The sequence below is a fragment of the Pempheris klunzingeri genome, chromosome 3 (assembly GCF_042242105.1).
Source record: "Pempheris klunzingeri isolate RE-2024b chromosome 3, fPemKlu1.hap1, whole genome shotgun sequence".
Classification (NCBI taxonomy): Eukaryota; Metazoa; Chordata; class Actinopteri; order Acropomatiformes; family Pempheridae; genus Pempheris; species Pempheris klunzingeri.
The window spans coordinates 3,686,026-3,703,873 of NC_092014.1; the positions used below are offsets into that span (position 1 = coordinate 3,686,026).

The window sequence follows — 17,848 nt, forward strand, 5'->3', positions numbered from 1 at the left end:
TGAGAGCGTTATGATCATCCCACAGAGGGAAATACATTTGCTCCAGACATCACAAACAGCAGAAAACCCACAGTAAGGAACCAACAGAGCAGCCAACACCATAGACCGCAATATAATCATAATAAAACACAATCACTCATAAACCTGAATACCAAAACTGACCTCGGAAATAACCCCCAGAATAAAAACGTCCGGACCGTCTGCATCTAAGAAGACGGTACTTCAAATCCCCGCACCAATCATTAACAAAATAATGGCTCTCCACTCCTTCGACAGCTACCACACAGATGTTCCCCGAGCTAGGCTCTTCAAGTAAAACTGTACACACACACACACACAAAAAAAAAAACACACACAATCACTAACAAGTCGGGCACAGGTGGCCAATAGAGGGAAATTTCCTCCAACAAAGAGACTCAGGAGTCAGATGGAAGCACTTTGCAGTGGAGTTAGACATTCCACTTTAGGGATTAAAAGGGCAAAACAAACAAAAGGACGCCTGCCGTAACCTATATGACGCCCAGTGTGTTTGGTGATCTGTGGTATCATTTCAACAGGCCAAATCTATACAACTCAACTAAAAAGCTTCAGCTCCAACATAATCAAATGAAGGGGAAAAACGATTATTTTAAAGAGGTAAAGCACCAACTTTTGTTGTTATCCTGTCAAACATTAAGGGTTTTACAAGAGCCACACACTTCAAACTAACGTTCAGAGGCAGTGCAGCGATACCTTGCAGCTTCGCAGGCGACAACAGCTTTTATATTCCCCCGAACAACCAGGCATGACACATCATGACAAGGTCTCCGGCAGCAAAACGTAACTTTACAGCCACACATAAAAGCAATGCAGTGTTTCAACGGTTGCTGTTGAAGAGCCCTTCTGGGAAACTTGTTCAAGGCTTGGCTTGGAGAAAGTAAGATTAACCAAACAATCTGAACTCTTTGCAAAAGACACCGACTCTTCGTAAGACCTAGAAGTTGTAAAACAGTTTAAAGAAGGTGCCAACTCCTGCCCCTCAGCCAGTAGTAAAAGATAGTGGGGAGCTTCCAGATGTGAATGGGAGGGCTGGATGCTATAGTATGCGTGCTCAGCAAGCCTTCCCTTGTTGAAAAATAAAGTTTAAAAAAAAAAAAAAAAAGGGTTAAAGCAGCCCTGAGCTGCTCCCCAACGCCTCCATAAGGGCAGCACTGAGAATAGAGGGCCATCAGCATTTCATCATAATTAATTTTTAAGTTTATAGCAACTAATTAAATTTGATAGATATAGGCATAGTATGTGGGGCAGTGGGCTGAGAGAAAGAGTGGAGCACCGTCTATTTACAACCCCAGAGCTACACATTTCATTTAAAAACATTTGTAATATTAAATGATTTAAGTTAAATTCCATTAGTGCCAACACAATTTATATATAAGCCTTGTTTATCAGCATCTTTTGGGTATTTTCAACAGCAGTGAGCACATCAGTTGGAAAAAAGACACTTAAAAAAATGGCCCAAATACTAATATTAGTATATGTATTAATTGGGTAAGCTTAATTAATTGGTCAGCCATATTCTAGGCCCCCCCAAAAAAAAACAATTAAATCTGAAAACTGCTTATTGAACTGGGAGCACTTAACACAATTTGAGCTGAGAAACATTCCCGTCACATCAAAACACTATTAAAACGCCTGAGAGTATAAATTACAGGTTTGTTTTCTGCTGCTTATTTTCTTTTTTTTTTTAAATCAATAATGTTTTGACACAAATACGTCAGTGTTTGCTGGCCATTGTGTCTCAAGAAACCCATATGCACTTGCATTAATGTAATTATGTCGCTCGCAGTGATATTTTCTCCACACATTCTGGGTCTTATCCAGGATTTGTTTACATACATCAACTCCTACTTTAATTAGCGTATCATGATTATAATGGGAATGTGCGATTTCTGTCTTATCGAAACAGGTACAGGACCCAAGTGTGCTGATGAAGCAGAAGGATTAAGATTAAAAAGTTGCTGGTTTTGACCTCTGTGCCGGCAGGAGGGGAGGAAACTCTGGGTGCTAAAAATGCATGATCTACACCATCTGCTGCCTAACATCTCCTCTTCCCCCTGGCCTGGAGCGAGCAACTGAACCGACAAGCGTCCCAGTGGAGCTTCTTCGGCGACCAATACTGGATTCCTGCGTCTGTTTCCAGGTGTAAATATGTGCAATCGTATGAATAATAAGCAGGCAGCTGCTGAGGACAAAGCGTTTGTGTGAAGAGAATCTGCCCTCAATAATCAAAAGGCAAAAAAAAAAAAAAAGAAGTGTCAAAGCAGAAATATTCACAATAAGACGCCAGCATTTGTGATAAAATTACTCCAAACCAAACGGCTCGTGCGCTTTGGTTCTCCCACACACGCTGCCGAGCATTGAGATGTCATCTGAGGACATCCTGCACGCCACCTTTTCCTCCCCGCAGGTCAGGGAGGTCACAACAACTTGGAGGAAACATAAAAGGGGAGTTAATTCACACCACTTGACCCTTGGCCCTGCAAGCCGCCCCCTACCTCCCACCTCCCCTATTATATATGTGTGTGTGTGTGTGTGGGTCCTCTACAACTTTTACAATGACTCCCCAGTGGCACAAACTCTGGTTTACTTTATGCACACTAACCACATGCTCCAGCTAACATCCAAAAAAAAAAAAAAAAAAAACCTGATCACTGCAGCCAGTTTGCAGACATATAATCAATGCAATCAACTACTAGAGTCGACACTGACACAAGCTTGTGGTAGCAACATCAATCAGCTCCTAATCACATTCAGTTTCCTGGTTTAGGGAGGTTAAAGGTGGCCTGTTAGCAAGTAGCAAGCTAAAGCTAAGGCTAGCACTGGCTCCAGTAAAACACTCTCACCTGCACATGTAAAAACATTTAACACGCTTCTGTGCCAAGTGGGATAAATCCCTGCCGTGTGTGGCTTTTAGTTTAAAAAGGACATTTAAGGCTTTTAAAAGAAAATGCTGTATTTGCCGACACTCGTGGGTGGACAGGCACCCAAAGTGTGGCTACAGTGTAGCCTCCCCTGAGCACGACTGGAGCTGAAACTTCAAAAAAAAAAAAACAACCAAAAAATATAAAATGTTATTTATACACATCAATTATACATCAATTAATCTCACGTGAGAGTGAAGCAGAGCCGATGTCTCCCCGGTAAAGAAACACAAAAAACAAAAGGCGTCTCGGGAGAGAGGGAGACAGAAGAGGGGGAGAAACAGCCCGCCACCGCCGGGGCAGCAGGGCAGTCCGACCGGGCAGAGAGCGCTCGGTGCCCCGCCGTGTGCCAGCCTCGATGCCCGGTAGGATTTTGAGAGTCCTCGGCTGGCCCGGGCCGGTACGTTACGGAAAAGGGGACCCAAAAAATAAATAAATAACAAAAAAAAAAAAAAAAAAGAGCTTCTTCCTCTTCTTCTTTATTTTGTATTCAACTCGCACCCCTAACAACACACGTTTATCTCCGAGGAACCGGCCACAAAAATAGCCCGAGTGTGGATGAAATATTCAGCAGCTCGGAGCTCCGCAGACACCGCGGCGTGATGTCCGCTTTAGACCGAGTTGCCTCCTCCTCCTCCGGCCGAACGGCAGCTACCGATACGGGACAGACACGTTGTTGTTCCCCCTCCAAAATGTCGCTTATGATATATCACAGCGAATACATTATTTATTAAATCTCCACCCCCCAAAATGGGACTCATGAAGCCACATCGGCAGCGCTGACTATTATTATTATCATCATCATCATCATCATATATATTTATTATTATTTATTTATTTTTATTTTTTAAAGGAAGGGGTTTGCAGCGGAGGGCGATACTGGCACTCCATCTTTAGCCGACATCAACAGGTCATCCCGGGACACAAATGCGCTGCAACTGTGGGCGAGACAGACGGATGGATCCGGCATGGCGAGAGGAGAGAGGAGGAGAGGAGGGGAGAAGGAAAGTAGGGGGCTGGCTGTAAAATCTTAACCCGTTTACCGACAGGACACTGAGATAGTGGGCGAATCACCGACTGCCTGCAGGGTTCAAATGCAGCATTTAAGTTGAGACTTTAAAAAAAATTAAAAAAAAACACAACAACAACAAACTGCACTTTACCTTGCAGGTTTTTTTTTTTTTTTTTTTGGAGGGGAGGGGGGGAAGTTGAGGAATGCGGGAGGAAGAGGAGCGGGGACTCATCAAGTCACTCACCGGGGGGAAGAGGGGGGACAGCCCGCGGCGATGAGTGAGTGAAGCCGGTGAAGTGGTTAAAGTTTGGTTTGTCCCCATGAGCCCATCCCCCATAGTAGCTAGCACAACTTTACCACCACATCCCCGGAAAAAAATAATAAAACAATAAAACAACAATAGCTTACCCCCCCTTTACACACACACACATGCATGCACACACACACACACACACATATACACATGCATGCACACACACACACACACACACACACACACCAGCGCACCGCCGCAGACCACACACACCACCCCTCTATCCAAATTCACCCATCCGAATTCAAGCGCACAGTCCGGGGCACCGACAGCCGGCCGAGCCGCCCGGCCGGCCGAGCCCGAACCGCCTGTCCTCGGTGACCCGCCGTGCTCAACTCACCCCCTCGGCTGTATTCCGCTGGAAAGTGCTTCAATGGAGGACCAGCGCAGAATAAGCAGTCTAGTGTCTCCCTCCGCCTCGCTACAGGCAGCCATTCATTGTGACTGTATGCTGTGAACCAGCAGCCGGAGCACGCACACGGTCCGTGCACACACGTACATACTTACACGTGCGCGCGCGGAGGGGAGGAGGAGGAGGAGGAGGAGGAGGAGAAGGGGGAGGGAGGTAGGGAGGTAGGGGGGGCATGCACTCACACATGCAGGCGAGGAGATGAGTGCAGAGCTATCGAGGAGGAGGAGGAGGAGGAGGAGGAGGAAGAGGGGGAGGAGGGGGGGGGGGCGCAGGGGAGCAGAGCGAAGGTTTTTTTTTTTTTTTAACACTCCCAGGGGTTGCAGACGGATCGCAGAGCTACCGATCGGCCAGACAGACAGGTAGGCAGACAGACAGACAGACAGACAGACAGACAGACAGACAGTCTGCAATCGTCTCACTTATACTTTTGTGATGCAGCCAATGAGCGCTGCACCTTTTCACAGTCTAATTCCACACACACACACACACACACACCAAATTATGAGCATGTTGAATTAGGAGGGAGAGCTGGACCGCCTCCAGGAATTATCATGTTCCCAGACCTCAATCCACCTCTGAGAAACAAAAAAACAAAAAAACACAACTAACATTTCATGTGAAGTGTGCAGTGATGGACACACCTGGCCGTGCCAACATGGTTTAAAGTAAAGATGATCATAATAGACCTCATTAAATCCTCACCTGTGTGTCAAGTTAATTCTCCTCAGCATCACTAAAACAATAATTTTGGCAGAGTTATGGCAGAAAAGTTTACTTTTAGTGCACGTGGAAGTCCTGGTGGGATGGTTAAAATCAATGTTATTTAAAAAAAAAAAAAAAAAAAAAAAATTATATTTATTTTCATTTTCTCTAATTATTCTCTAGTTATTTTATTCTGACTGCAGCCTAAAAGAAGCTGTGGCTGATTTATAACGTAAGGAGTAATGTAACGAAAGCAGGTAATCGGATTACACCGTGCGGGATTACAGGTTAGAGCCCACGCGCCGCTGCAGGCAGGTAGACAGGCAGCGTCCCCAGCCGACCCGACTGTCTGAGCCCCACCCACCAGTCCACCCACTCGACCCATCCACTCACCGGAGCGGCTTCTCCCTTGGGTGGTGGAACCGACTCTCTCCTGACCGACGCCGCGCAGGGGGGCCGCCGGTTCGATCCCGCCGTCTAATGCGTGTGTTCGTGCGTCTAGACTCCGGGCAGGTGAGCCCTCCGGGGCCTCCAGGCGCTGCGCACAGTGAATACTAAACAGGATGAGACTGCATTCAGGCACGGCACTGCGCTCCCCGCTCTCTCTCCCTGTCATGCCAAATACTATTAACTCTATAATTCTCCTGTGTCAGATGTATAGCGCCACGCTCTCTGGGCATTTATTGTCACAGCGCCCCCATCCAGATGTTCAGGCTCGTGTGCATACAGTACAGGCAGATTTTTTAATTTATTTATTTATTTTCTCTCCAACTAAAGTCATGCACGTCCCATTTTTTTTTTTTTATTATGAGAACTGGCTGCATAATCCTCAAATAAAACCGCGCGATGGTGGATGACATGACAGCAAGCGTGAAATATCTGAATGTATGTTGCTTTTCAATGTGGGTCATGCAGACAGGAGGCTATTTGTGAGGCAGTGTTATTAGTATTAGTATAAATACCACGTTGGTAAAATACTCTGTAACAAGAAGGGCTGCAGACAGGATTTTAGAAATGCATCTAAAAGTGTATAAAATATATGATTTTTAATAAAAACTTTTTTTTTTAATGATGATAAGATAAGATAACATGAAATAAGCTTCATTAATCCTACATGGGGGGATTTCCCCTGGCCCAGCAGCTCTATATATAGTGAGACAAAGAGTACAAGAAGAAAATAGACTTAAAAATAAGGAGCATAAACACACTAAAAACATAAATACACAATATACAACCTCCATGACATAGATATCATGTAAAATATAATCTGTATCGTGGCACAGAGAAAGTTAGGTTTACTGCTAATTTGAATTTCTGGGTAGTTTAACCAGTAGCATTACATCATGTATTATTTGTGCTGAACACATAAATCTGAGGTTTAGAGACTAAAGATGTCAAATTAATGCAGGTTTGTGTCTTAATTGTGATGGAATAGATGTATACGGTTGCATTAAAGGAAAATATGAGAGCAAACCCAACAAAACATGACTTTGCAGCTCTGGTGTTAGGACCAGTCTAACCTCCCCAGCTGTGAGTGATGTATGCATGCAGGGAAACTACCAAAAACCTAAATTAAAAAAAAAAACAAACTTCAGTGTTCCCACAAACTGCTCAGCGCTGACCTGCACTGACCTTATTTTCTCTAAGGCAGTTATATCTCCTCACATCACAGGGCTACTGGGGATATTCTGGTTAATCCATAAGACTATGTTTAGCCTTTTCATCACAATGCATCACCAACTTCAGGCTCGGCGAGATTAAATTAGATTATTCATGGAAGCAGACTGATGTGTTTTCCAGTTTCCTCACATGTTCTCCTCGGAGAGAAAGTAGGCCAGTGTGTGTGTGTGTGTGTGTGTGTGTGTGTGTGTGTGTGTGTGTGTGTGTGTGTGTGTGTGTGTGTGTGTGTGTGTGCAGCGGCTGGGCTGACTGATCGACCCTCTCTCTCCCCCGCTTGTCCTTACATTACTCCGCTTCCCTGACATTACACCGCTCCGCCGGAGGGGCGGGAGGCGGTCGGTCAAGTCAGTCCGCGAAGCTCCTCTTTCTTGTCCGCGCAGGCTTCCGTAGAGACGCTCCAAACATGGCGGCCTCCATGTGCTAACGTGAGAGACAACTGGAAACGGAGCCCAGGCGACAGTAAGAGAGGAAAACGGCCACCGCACCACCACCTGTGTCGCTTTTCCGGTAAAACCTCTGGCAAATTAGGAAAGCAGTGTTCACCTGGAAAGGAGGCGTCACAGGTACACCTGTTTATGAGGGTTAGCGTAGCTAGCAAACCGGCTAATAACTTTACTGCTGTGAAGCAACGTTATGTAGATGTTTTTTCTTCTGTCTTGTTTAGTTGCTTGTTTGAAGTTTGCTTTCATTTAACTGTCTGCCGGTTTTATCTCAGTGTAATTGCTGCTGTATTGACATGTCAGATGAGTCAAATGTGTTAAATGGCACGAAGCTAAAGGTATTCAAGGTAAAGCTACAGGTCAGATGAAGTTTTGGTTAAACCCTGGTTAACTCTACAGCTGGTTTATACCTGATGTTAGAATTAAACAAGTAAGATTGTGACAACCAGTAAATCATTTAAGTCATTTATTGGGCAAAAATGTCAAATATTCTCTCTCATATCCTCCGTTTCATATCAATGTAAAAGGAATATCACTGGGAGTTTTGCAGTGTTAAACCAGTTATTTGAGATATGTGGACATTGTTGATGGTGTATTTGATGCTGCTGCCCTACTAGAGTGTGATCTGCACTGACATGTAAGCTTCCTTACACTGAAAGAGTCAAACCTACAAGGAAAGAAGGTGGATGGAAGGTTCAGATGGCTTGAACAGGACTTGCTATATTACTAGTGGGATAGTCTAAAAGCCAACAGATGATCAAAAGTAAATTATTTATCACGATAAAAACATCCCTTGGCTCCAGCCTATCAAATGTGAGAGCTTTAGTTATCAGTGATTATGGAGTAACTTGGGGATTTGGACTGTTTTAAAGCAACTTAAAGATATGATTTCAATATTCTGTGCCATTTCCTGGATGAATTGATTAATCAGTTAATTGAAACTATAATTAAAAGATGGACCAATTATGAAGACATCAGTTGCAGTCTGAGGAGACACCAGCCTTCCCCTCATTTGCTCCCAGAAGTCAATCAATCAATCAATCAATCTTTATTTATAGAGTGCCAATTCATCAACAGCGTTATCTCAAGACGCTTTACATGAAGAGCAGGTCTAGACCAAACTCTTTAATTAGAAAGAGACCCAATGATTCAGGAATTCAACATTAATGACTCAAGAATTCCCTCATGAGCAGCATCAGATATTATATTATATTGAGCAACAGTGGAGGAAGAACTCCCCTTTAACGGGAAGAAACCTCGAACAGACCCAGGCTCAATGTGGGCAGCTAAAGAAGTGTCTTATTTACTGTAGCTAATTTAGTACTATCATCCTGAGGTGGATCCATAGACCATGTCGGAGGGTAATGATACGGGTTGACTTCACACACATCCAAATCTACAAGCTTATTTAAACTAGAGCCCAGCTGATACATCGGTATTATAATGGTATCTGTGTATATGGTGCCTTTATACTTTAAGTAACCTTCAGAAATTGCAGCACAAAACTGGCTAATATATGTTTGAGGGCATTTAGGAATAACTGTTGCCTTTACGTTGTTTGTCTACCGTATATATCTCGGCAACAATCCTATAATAACCAAAGAATTACAAACAAGGAGATCTGATAAAGAAATGTTTGTGTGTATTAAAAAAACAAATAATTTTCTACTGTACATTCAATCTGAAGTTTTTCTCAAAACATTTTGCAGCGTTCAGACGTGTCGTCCATCTTTTTCCAGACGGTGTACCTTTTATGTTGGTGCGGACAGCTCGACTGTTCCCCCTCATCATCTCCCAACATCTCCACCCTTCCTGCGTTCATTGCACCAGACAGACAATTCAAAGAAGCTTGGGCGGTCCTGCTGCCGCCAGCAGGGGACAGAGATCCATGGCGTCCCTAAACTCTGCTCAGGACCCCGAAGTTCCCACCACCAAACCTCCTCCCACGCCTGCTGAATCTTCAGCTGAATGTACGAACCCGGCACCCACTAACACAGCAGCTGACAAGGAGAAGGCTGTTCCTGCCGGGCTGTTACCCGGGGAGACGGTGGTCAAGGAGGGCAAGGCGGCCATCTTGTTCCCCAGCGCTAATGAGGTGTTTTACAACCCGGTCCAGGAGTTTAACAGAGATCTGACGTGAGTGTAAACAAAGGCTGCTTTGGCTTTTACCCTGAAGACACTTAATGACTTTACAGCACTCTCATGAGTCTCCTTGCATTAATTCTGTATGAGGTGATTCAGTGCAGTGAAGATACTTGAACCTGCACTCAGTTTGGCACGATTCACTGCACAGAATAATTCACAGCGCATGTGTGTTTTTTCTTTTCACTGTAGGAACATTATAAAAAAATCATTGGGACGTCAGTGTTGTGCTCTCTGAAAACATGCTAGCTTGTTGAATGAGGAAGCTCACCCCTCTGTAAAGTATGAACTATGCTCTACGTCTCTTATTTTAAAGCGGACCTATATAATTTCTGCAGAACAGTGGTAATACAGGAGCAGCAACAAGACGGGAATGATAGGAACTGCTTAGTGTTGCGTAAAAGGAGATGACGGTTGCACAGTAATATTCAGTGTAACCAAAGTGTGCTAACATCAGCAAACATTAGCCACAAGCCACGAGCTACTGGTCACACCAAACCACCAAAACCTGTAGCAAAACTCCTGAGCGAACGAACAACTGGACAAAAATGACATCGTGTTTCTTGTAATAATAGAAAAGAAAATTGAATCTGCACCTGAATAGACATATTGGAAGACAGTTATGGTGATTGCTGGAGAATATCTAAATCCTGTCAGGCCATTGTACAAGGATGAATTGTTCATAATTTCAAAGCCGTCAATTTTTTTTTTTTATTACAGGAAATCCAGACGGGATTGAATTCTGCTGTCATGTCTCACAGTGATATAAATACCCTGTGGCTACCTGGTGGTGCCATCTGGACCAAAAATCATTTAGTTTTCGTTTTTTAGCCCTTGTGAAACTGTCCATAGAGTTTGTTTGGTAGTTTTTGAGATCTTTTGCTAACTATGAATCGACACAGGACTGAATGCCTTAGTGGATTTTTGATTTTGATTCTTTAGCCGTATTATACATTTACAATACTTTTTTCCCATAAAGTACGGACAAGTAAACTCTCAAACACAAACACCTGCATCAGTAATATTTTATGTAGAACAAGGATTTTGATCTTAAACCACTGGCAGATGAGAATTGCAGCTGTCATGTTGTGCAAGAATCGGCGAAGCTGCGTTTCGATGAAAGCAGATGTATCCCGCTCTGAGACATGCATATGAATATATGTAAGCAATCGCCTTCCCTTTCCAGATGTGCTGTGATTACAGAGTTTGCCAGAGATGTGCTGGCTCAGCGTGGGGTTAAGGTGGTGGTGCCTGGAGAGAAGGAGAGGGTGGTGGTCTCTCTGTCAGAGGAGGCGAACGAGGAGGAGGAGAAGAACGGAGCGGAGGAGCCGACTGTAACCGCAACAGTGGGGGAGAAGTGTGAGGTACGTAGGGCTGATTTCCCAGTGTCACCGCCAGGAAGCACATGTTATTGCTACAATTATCTTATCCAGTTGAAAGGAAATTTCTCCTATATTTATTTATTCTACAAATACATATTTATTTTTTCCAAATCTGAGTTTCTCTTCTTGTGTAATTGGCATTAAACGTATTTTTAACTATTTTATCAATACAACATAAAGGGTTAACGGTGACCAAATGTGAAAATTAAAGAAAGTAGCAAGTCAGAAAAAGTAAAAAAATGATGTTATTTAGTGAAACGTATTGAATGTTTCTAGGCCGTGAGTGTTAAGCGCTTTGCTCTAACACTGCCAGGGTTAGTGGTTTGAGTCCCGCTGGGGTTTCCTGAGCTAAAAATATACACACTGATGCCAGTGTGAGGCAGTTCGGATAAGGGCCTCCATCAAATGACTTATGTTAATGTTGCGCCAGGTAATTTCACACTCGGGTGGCCCAAAGCGGCAGAGAGAAGTAATTAGATCAGATTTCAAAACTTTGTTTTAAATTTCATTATGTAGAAATGATGTGATAAATGTCAGTAAACAGTTTTTACCTTTTATTGTTTGCTGACAGAGGGAGAAAAAATGTTGAGCCATTGTTCCAGCCTTTCAGATTTGTCATTACTTTAGTAACAGCATCGTGTTCAAATGACGACATGTAGATGAAAGGAGTCGCTCCAGTGATGAGCCCTGGCAGATCTATCTCAGGACTCCACAGTTCTCAGCTATAAGGAGCTTTTTTTTTTGTGTCTTTCAGCTCATAGTTTTGGTTTTACAGCGTGCGACTTCACTGTTAAGGCTCACTGTAACAGAGCTAATAGGGAGTATTGAATAGAAGCATTGAGTCACTACTGAGTACTGGATTCATAACTCCACTCAACACAACTTCACACGTGTAAATACGTAAAGTTTGTGATATTTCTAACTTTGAAAGGCGGGAATGTGTTCATGTGAAGTGTACAGCTTGTTTTTTTTTTTACTGCCCCCATGTGGCATTCAGCTTTGAGATCACTTCCTCGACCTTCCCGTTGCAGCGTGGTATTCGCGTGCTGGAAGGCCTGGCGGCGTCCGGTCTGCGCTCGGTGCGTTTCGCCCTGGAAGTGCCGGGCCTGCGGAGCGTCACCGCCAACGACTTCTCCACCAAGGCTGCGACGCTGATCGCCAGGAACGCCCACCACAACGGAGTGGGCCACCTGCTCCAGGCCAGCTGCAGGGACGCCAGGTGTGATCACTCAGCACATTCAGGGAGAGGCTGGTTCACTGCCGGTCTGCCTCTGCCCCTGTGATTTATCCGCTTCGCTGGTTTGCTTTCTGTTTGTTCCGCCTCCACTTGTATTCATCCGATACTTCTCTCATCTTCATTCCTCCCCAGTCTTCACCTTTGACCTCTTGTTCTATTCATTCCTCCAGTCGTGTTCTCATCTCCCTGCTTCCTGAATCTGTTTTATTTTATGAACTCTTTTGACCTTTTTCTTTCCGTCAAGTCACTCTACTCTTTTCCTTTTTTGGCTTGCTTGTTATCATGCCCTCTCCTCCTCTGTCCTCTTCAGTTATTCCCCCTCTTTCTTCTCTGAAATAATCTGCTCCTGGCCTTGACTCATTTTGTTTCCTCTCCTCTCTTTCCTGTCTCAGCATCTCTTCCTCGTTCCTCTCATGTGGGTTTGTCTAAAATCTCTTTGCGTCCGTCTGCAGTATGCTGATGTATGAGAATCGAGGGAAGAAGGATCGTTACGATGTAATCGATCTCGACCCCTACGGCAGCCCCTCTTCCTTCTTGGATGCCGCTGTGCAGGCCGTCGGTGAGGGAGGTGGGTAGTTCGCTCTGTCAATCACTCAAATCCAATCAAGTTTATTTATGAAGCACATTTCAGACCCAGCAGATAGTTCAGGTATCTCTACTTCACTGGAGTATTTGTTTTTCTGAAAACTTTTTACTTTTCCTCCTTACAATTTGTATTTTATCTAAATCCATATGCTTGTGTGTTTACAACAGTCTAGCTATACATACATATGTAAATGTGTATGTATACGTGTGTGTATGTGTGTGTGTGTGTGTATATACATGTATGAATATGCTTGTGTGCACTTTACTGATATCTGACTAGTAAATCTGTTGAAAAAACAATATCTCATCTGTAAGATTTGAACGCTGACCTCGACAAATATTATACCTGCTGTCTCTTAGTTAATGGATTTAAAAAAACGTACCATTTGCATTTCTTTCTTTGCATATGTGTCACTTTTAAACAATATTGCTCGATACTATTCGATCCCTGAAAGACTTTCTTCCTTTTACTCACCGTTATTCTACAAGGATTTGGCTGACATTCATATAATGTCTTTATTTGCTTTCACTCGGGGAGGAAATGCACTTAAACTGCATTTTATTTTTCATGACACCTTGAAAATTGGCATAAAATCAGCTTGACAGCTGGATCAGAAGTAGGTCAGATATTGTTTGTGAAATAAATCTGGTTTGGTTTTTATTCCTTTAGAGTTTCCCGATCAGTAGGACCGTACAATGAATGATGTTTAGACTTGACAGCCAGTCTGACACTATTTGAACTGCCCTGATTTGAAACTCTTCACCCGTGCTGTGCAAAAAGAGGATTAAAACAAATGCTAAGAGCGACTTTAATTTACTGTGAACCATGTTTTAAAGGTAGTCTTTATATTTATTCTCTCTCTCTGTCTCTCTCTCTCTCTGTCTCTCTCTCTGTCTCTCTCTCTGTCTCTCTCTCTCTCTCTGTCTCTCTCTCTGTCAGGTCTGCTGTGTATAACGTGTACAGACATGGCAGTGATGGCAGGAAACAGCGGAGAGACCTGCTACAGCAAATACGGTTCGGTCTCCATCAAAGCCAAATACTGTCATGAGATGGTGAGGGCACAGTCCACACACACACACACACACACACACACACACTCACTCTCACACTCTCAGATTGCACATTAAGTACATGTACAGACATGTCACCCACCATGTTTGCAGTCGTAATGTCTTGATCCTTGGCGAAGGAGAGCGTGAAGTATGTGTGTGGGTCTGACAGAAACACGGTGAATGCTGTCATACATTCTGGCCCGAGGCTACAAGTTAGTGAAGTGTGTGTGTGTGTGTGTGTGTGTGTGTGTGGGCTTGTATTTGTATACTCACTAAGGGAGGTTGTTTTTTATTCTAGACAGATAAGGAAAAATTCTCCAACCTGCAAACATTTTATTGCTCCTGAAGACTTTTCAGTCTCGTTGATATGGAGACGGCCTGGCCACTGGTTTATTACTACAAGTCCCAGAATTCTGTGGGCAGCAAACACTCGGCGAGCAGCTACTTTGTCAGCAATAGGGCAGAAGAGAAACTGATGCATGTGTTTACAGAGCAGTCAAACAAACTCCTGGTTTTGATAAAGGAGTCAGTGAATAGTTTTTATACTTTTTAAATCACGCCATGAGCTCCCATGACAGCAGGGCTCCGTTAGGTTTAGTGACCTGTAGTTGTGAGTGTGGAGCCTTTCTCCTGTGACTTTGTGACATTTCCTTCTTCTTTCTTTAGTCCCTGCGGTGCTTTTAACTGAATCTCTGTCAAAAAAAAAAGACATGACCGTTGGGATGTTTTGTAGATGCATTTTTGTTGGGTGATCCTTTCCAGCAATAACCGCAGTTATGTTTATTAGTTTTTCCCTCTGACTCCTTCACAGTAAAAGCACCCTTTGATTTCACCAGGTGGACAGTTTCAGTGTTAACCAGCAGCAGCTGGTAAACCGTGAAGCTGATATTAATGACAATCACATTAGCATGAGAGCTACCACATGGGCAGCACATTTATACCTACAGTCATTGGCTATAGCTGAAAAATGCTAAATGTAAAACGAGGTTTGGTTTCATGAGAATCTGAAGGAATTTGAAGAGTTTTGTCTCCGACACATGCCAGTACGTATGTAACACTGACCTGGGGACACGAGGCTAAGATGAATGAACTGGAAGCAGCTCAGACCGCTCCAGTTTTCACTGGGATTGTTTAATTTTTCCACAAACGAAGGCAGAATAATTAGATTTGATCAAAAATAATCTATATGTTATGACTTGTTTCTGTTTGGGAGATTAAATTACCACAGTGTCAGGAGACTTTTCCCAAACTTTGTATTAATAATGGACCACTCAATCAAAAAGCTCTTGCACACGGTTAAGATTTTAACATTTTTGTGCAAAAACTTAATCGAGAGAACATGTTTTTTTTAATTTTGTTAGATTTGCAGCTGGGAAGAGGAAGTACGCAAAACTAAAGAGCTCTCCTTTATTTATACTTGTCCTCACAGATTGTTGTTTTATGTTAGTGGATACTGAAGATGTTGGTGATGTAGTTGTTCTATGAATCGGAGCAGTACCAGCAGATGAATGTTCCTCCTCAAGCTCCGTCTTTCTCAGATATTTATTTCACATCCCAAAAACAATAATGTGTGTGTCTCTGCAGGCTCTTCGTATCATCCTCCACAGTTTGGACCAGAGGGCGGGGGTGTACCAGCGATACATCCAGCCCCTGCTGTCCGTCAGTGTCGACTTCTACATCAGGGTCTTTGTACGAGTCTTCACAGGACAGGCCACAGTCAAAAACTCAGCCAGGTACACACACACACACACACACACACACACACACACACACACTCTCTTACTGTACTGTCTTCTAACAAAGGCTGATGTATGCTGAAAGTTGAATGAACTGAAACTGGGTCACTGCAGCAACAAGTACTAAAAATAATAGCAGCAGCTGCAGAACATGGGCAGATAAAGAGGATGAGAAAAGAAAAGTCTTAGAAATGTGGTAGCGTTTGAAAATGCAGCGTTGATTCTGGGGGAATTTAGGCGAGTCGATTTTTGAGAATAAGCCAAAAGAATATTGTAATTACAGCTTATAAACGGGATATAATGTTGACACGGCCACATCCACAATACAGCAAATACATTTAGCAGCACACACATGGAAATGATTGTTTCTGACAAAAAGTGGTTAAACACAGTATTTAAATTTTACATTCTGCTTTTTGCTCTCTGCTCCATGCTGCAGTAAACAGGCTCTGGTCTACAACTGTGTCGGCTGCGGGTCTTATCACTTACAGAGAATGGGCAGGAGGACAAGCAATGGCAAACAGTAAGAGTCCACACTGTCATCTGAGTCCTTCTGTGTCTGTTATGGGAACTGAAAATGAAAGATGAAGAGGTGGCAGCCGGCAAACCCGCCTACAGTAGATTCTGCATAAAAAAAAAAAGAAAGTTTCACACTCTTCGCCTTTTTGGCGGATGATTTGAGACATCAGATCTAAAATGTCAGATTTGCTGTCAGTTTCTGCGGATCCCAAACTGTGCATCTCTTTCTTGAACTTCTGTTTCGCGCCACCAGCCGGTCTGTCGACTCTGTCTTGTTAATAAAGTTGTGACAGCTGAGCGCGGTTGTGTATTAAGATGATTCTGCTGTGATTTCAGTATGAAGTACTCTTCTGCCACCGGGCCCCCAGTAGGACCGGAGTGTGAACACTGTGGACAGAGACATCAGGTGGGACACACACACACAATAACAACTTGTTGGTATGTTCTGTATTCATAATTATACATAAGGAACTTTATATTTGTATTTTTTGGTGATTTCAGTGGTTTTATTTTGTTTGATGCAGCTTTTTAGTTTTGAACATCTTATGTCAGTCATGCTGGTGATCACGATGCTCTTTATTGGGATTCAAAACACCAGCTGAAGCCTGTGTCTTTTCCTCCTGTAGCTGGGGGGTCCTATGTGGGCAGAGCCCATCCACAACTTGCCGTTTGTCCAGAAGGTTTTGTCTGCTGTGTCGGGGAACCCGTCCCGGTTTGGGACATCCAAGCGTATTGAGGGCATGCTCAGCATGGTGACGGAGGTATTCATTTTCCTTGTTATGTGCACTCACATGAAGGGGCTTGTTGTGTGGTATTGTTGCATCAGATAACTTGACATTGTGTGAAATACACATTTATTTATTTATTTATTTCTAAGTCTGATAAGTTTTTCTGACTCCTGCTGCCACTTCCTGCTAAACTAACACATTACCTCCTCTGATATGCTGCTTGTTTCAGGAGTTGGAAGATGTGCCTCTTTATTACACTGTGGACAGTCTGAGCAGCACGATACACTGCAATACCCCGCCCCTGCTCCAGTTTAGGTAAACACACACACACACAGCTGTGATACACATGTTATTAGTGTTTGTAAAATCCTATAGAAAAATGGTCGTGCCATTGGTTACATTAAACAGAACTAATAAGAACCACATTGACCAGATTTCTTCCGCCCTCATACAGGTTTTGTAGTCGGTCCAAAACCAGACTGTGAATGAATGAATGAATTAAAGGAGTCCAGGCGCCAGGCTAGCCTAGATTATACAGCCTAGTTTATATACATTTAAACCTGCTCTCATCCACACTATTATTGTATCGGATGACTATTTGTAATGTAAAAGGTGTTGGTGGTGACAAACCCACAGAGACTTACTGCACAGTCCATCTTAGTTCTGTGTTCTGGTTCTTCCTGTGCCAAACATCAGGAAATAATTCTGTTTCTTCCATCAAGTGGTCAAAAAGACAGAACGAATGCAGCCTTAAACTTGTCCAGCTTCTAAACTAGCCTGACTTCATTCTTCTTCTTCTTTTTTTTTTACAGCTTTTGTTAACAGAAAAACAACTTCACTTTTTTTTCTTCCCCTCGGAGCAGCACTGACTCGACTTTGAGAAACATTTCTTTATTATTCTGCTGGTGTGCATATAGCTTTCAGAAGGCAGACGTTCCTCCTCTACA

At 43.3% G+C, this 17,848-nt stretch overlaps 1 protein-coding gene across 1 annotated transcript in view; it reads left to right on the forward strand.

Annotated features, from left to right (window-relative positions):
- Positions 1-7,492: 7,492 nt before the first annotated feature.
- trmt1 (tRNA methyltransferase 1) overlaps positions 7,493-17,848 on the forward strand; it is a 13,191-nt gene continuing 2,835 nt past the window's right edge. Inside the window, exons 1-11 of the mRNA XM_070827579.1 lie at positions 7,493-7,642; positions 9,259-9,655; positions 10,848-11,025; positions 12,075-12,262; positions 12,733-12,848; positions 13,806-13,918; positions 15,503-15,651; positions 16,094-16,177; positions 16,510-16,579; positions 16,800-16,934; positions 17,131-17,216. Of these exons, the coding sequence (XP_070683680.1) occupies positions 9,273-9,655; positions 10,848-11,025; positions 12,075-12,262; positions 12,733-12,848; positions 13,806-13,918; positions 15,503-15,651; positions 16,094-16,177; positions 16,510-16,579; positions 16,800-16,934; positions 17,131-17,216 (1,502 nt within the window). The 5' untranslated portion in view covers positions 7,493-7,642; positions 9,259-9,272. The remainder of the gene's footprint in view (positions 7,643-9,258; positions 9,656-10,847; positions 11,026-12,074; positions 12,263-12,732; positions 12,849-13,805; positions 13,919-15,502; positions 15,652-16,093; positions 16,178-16,509; positions 16,580-16,799; positions 16,935-17,130; positions 17,217-17,848) is intronic.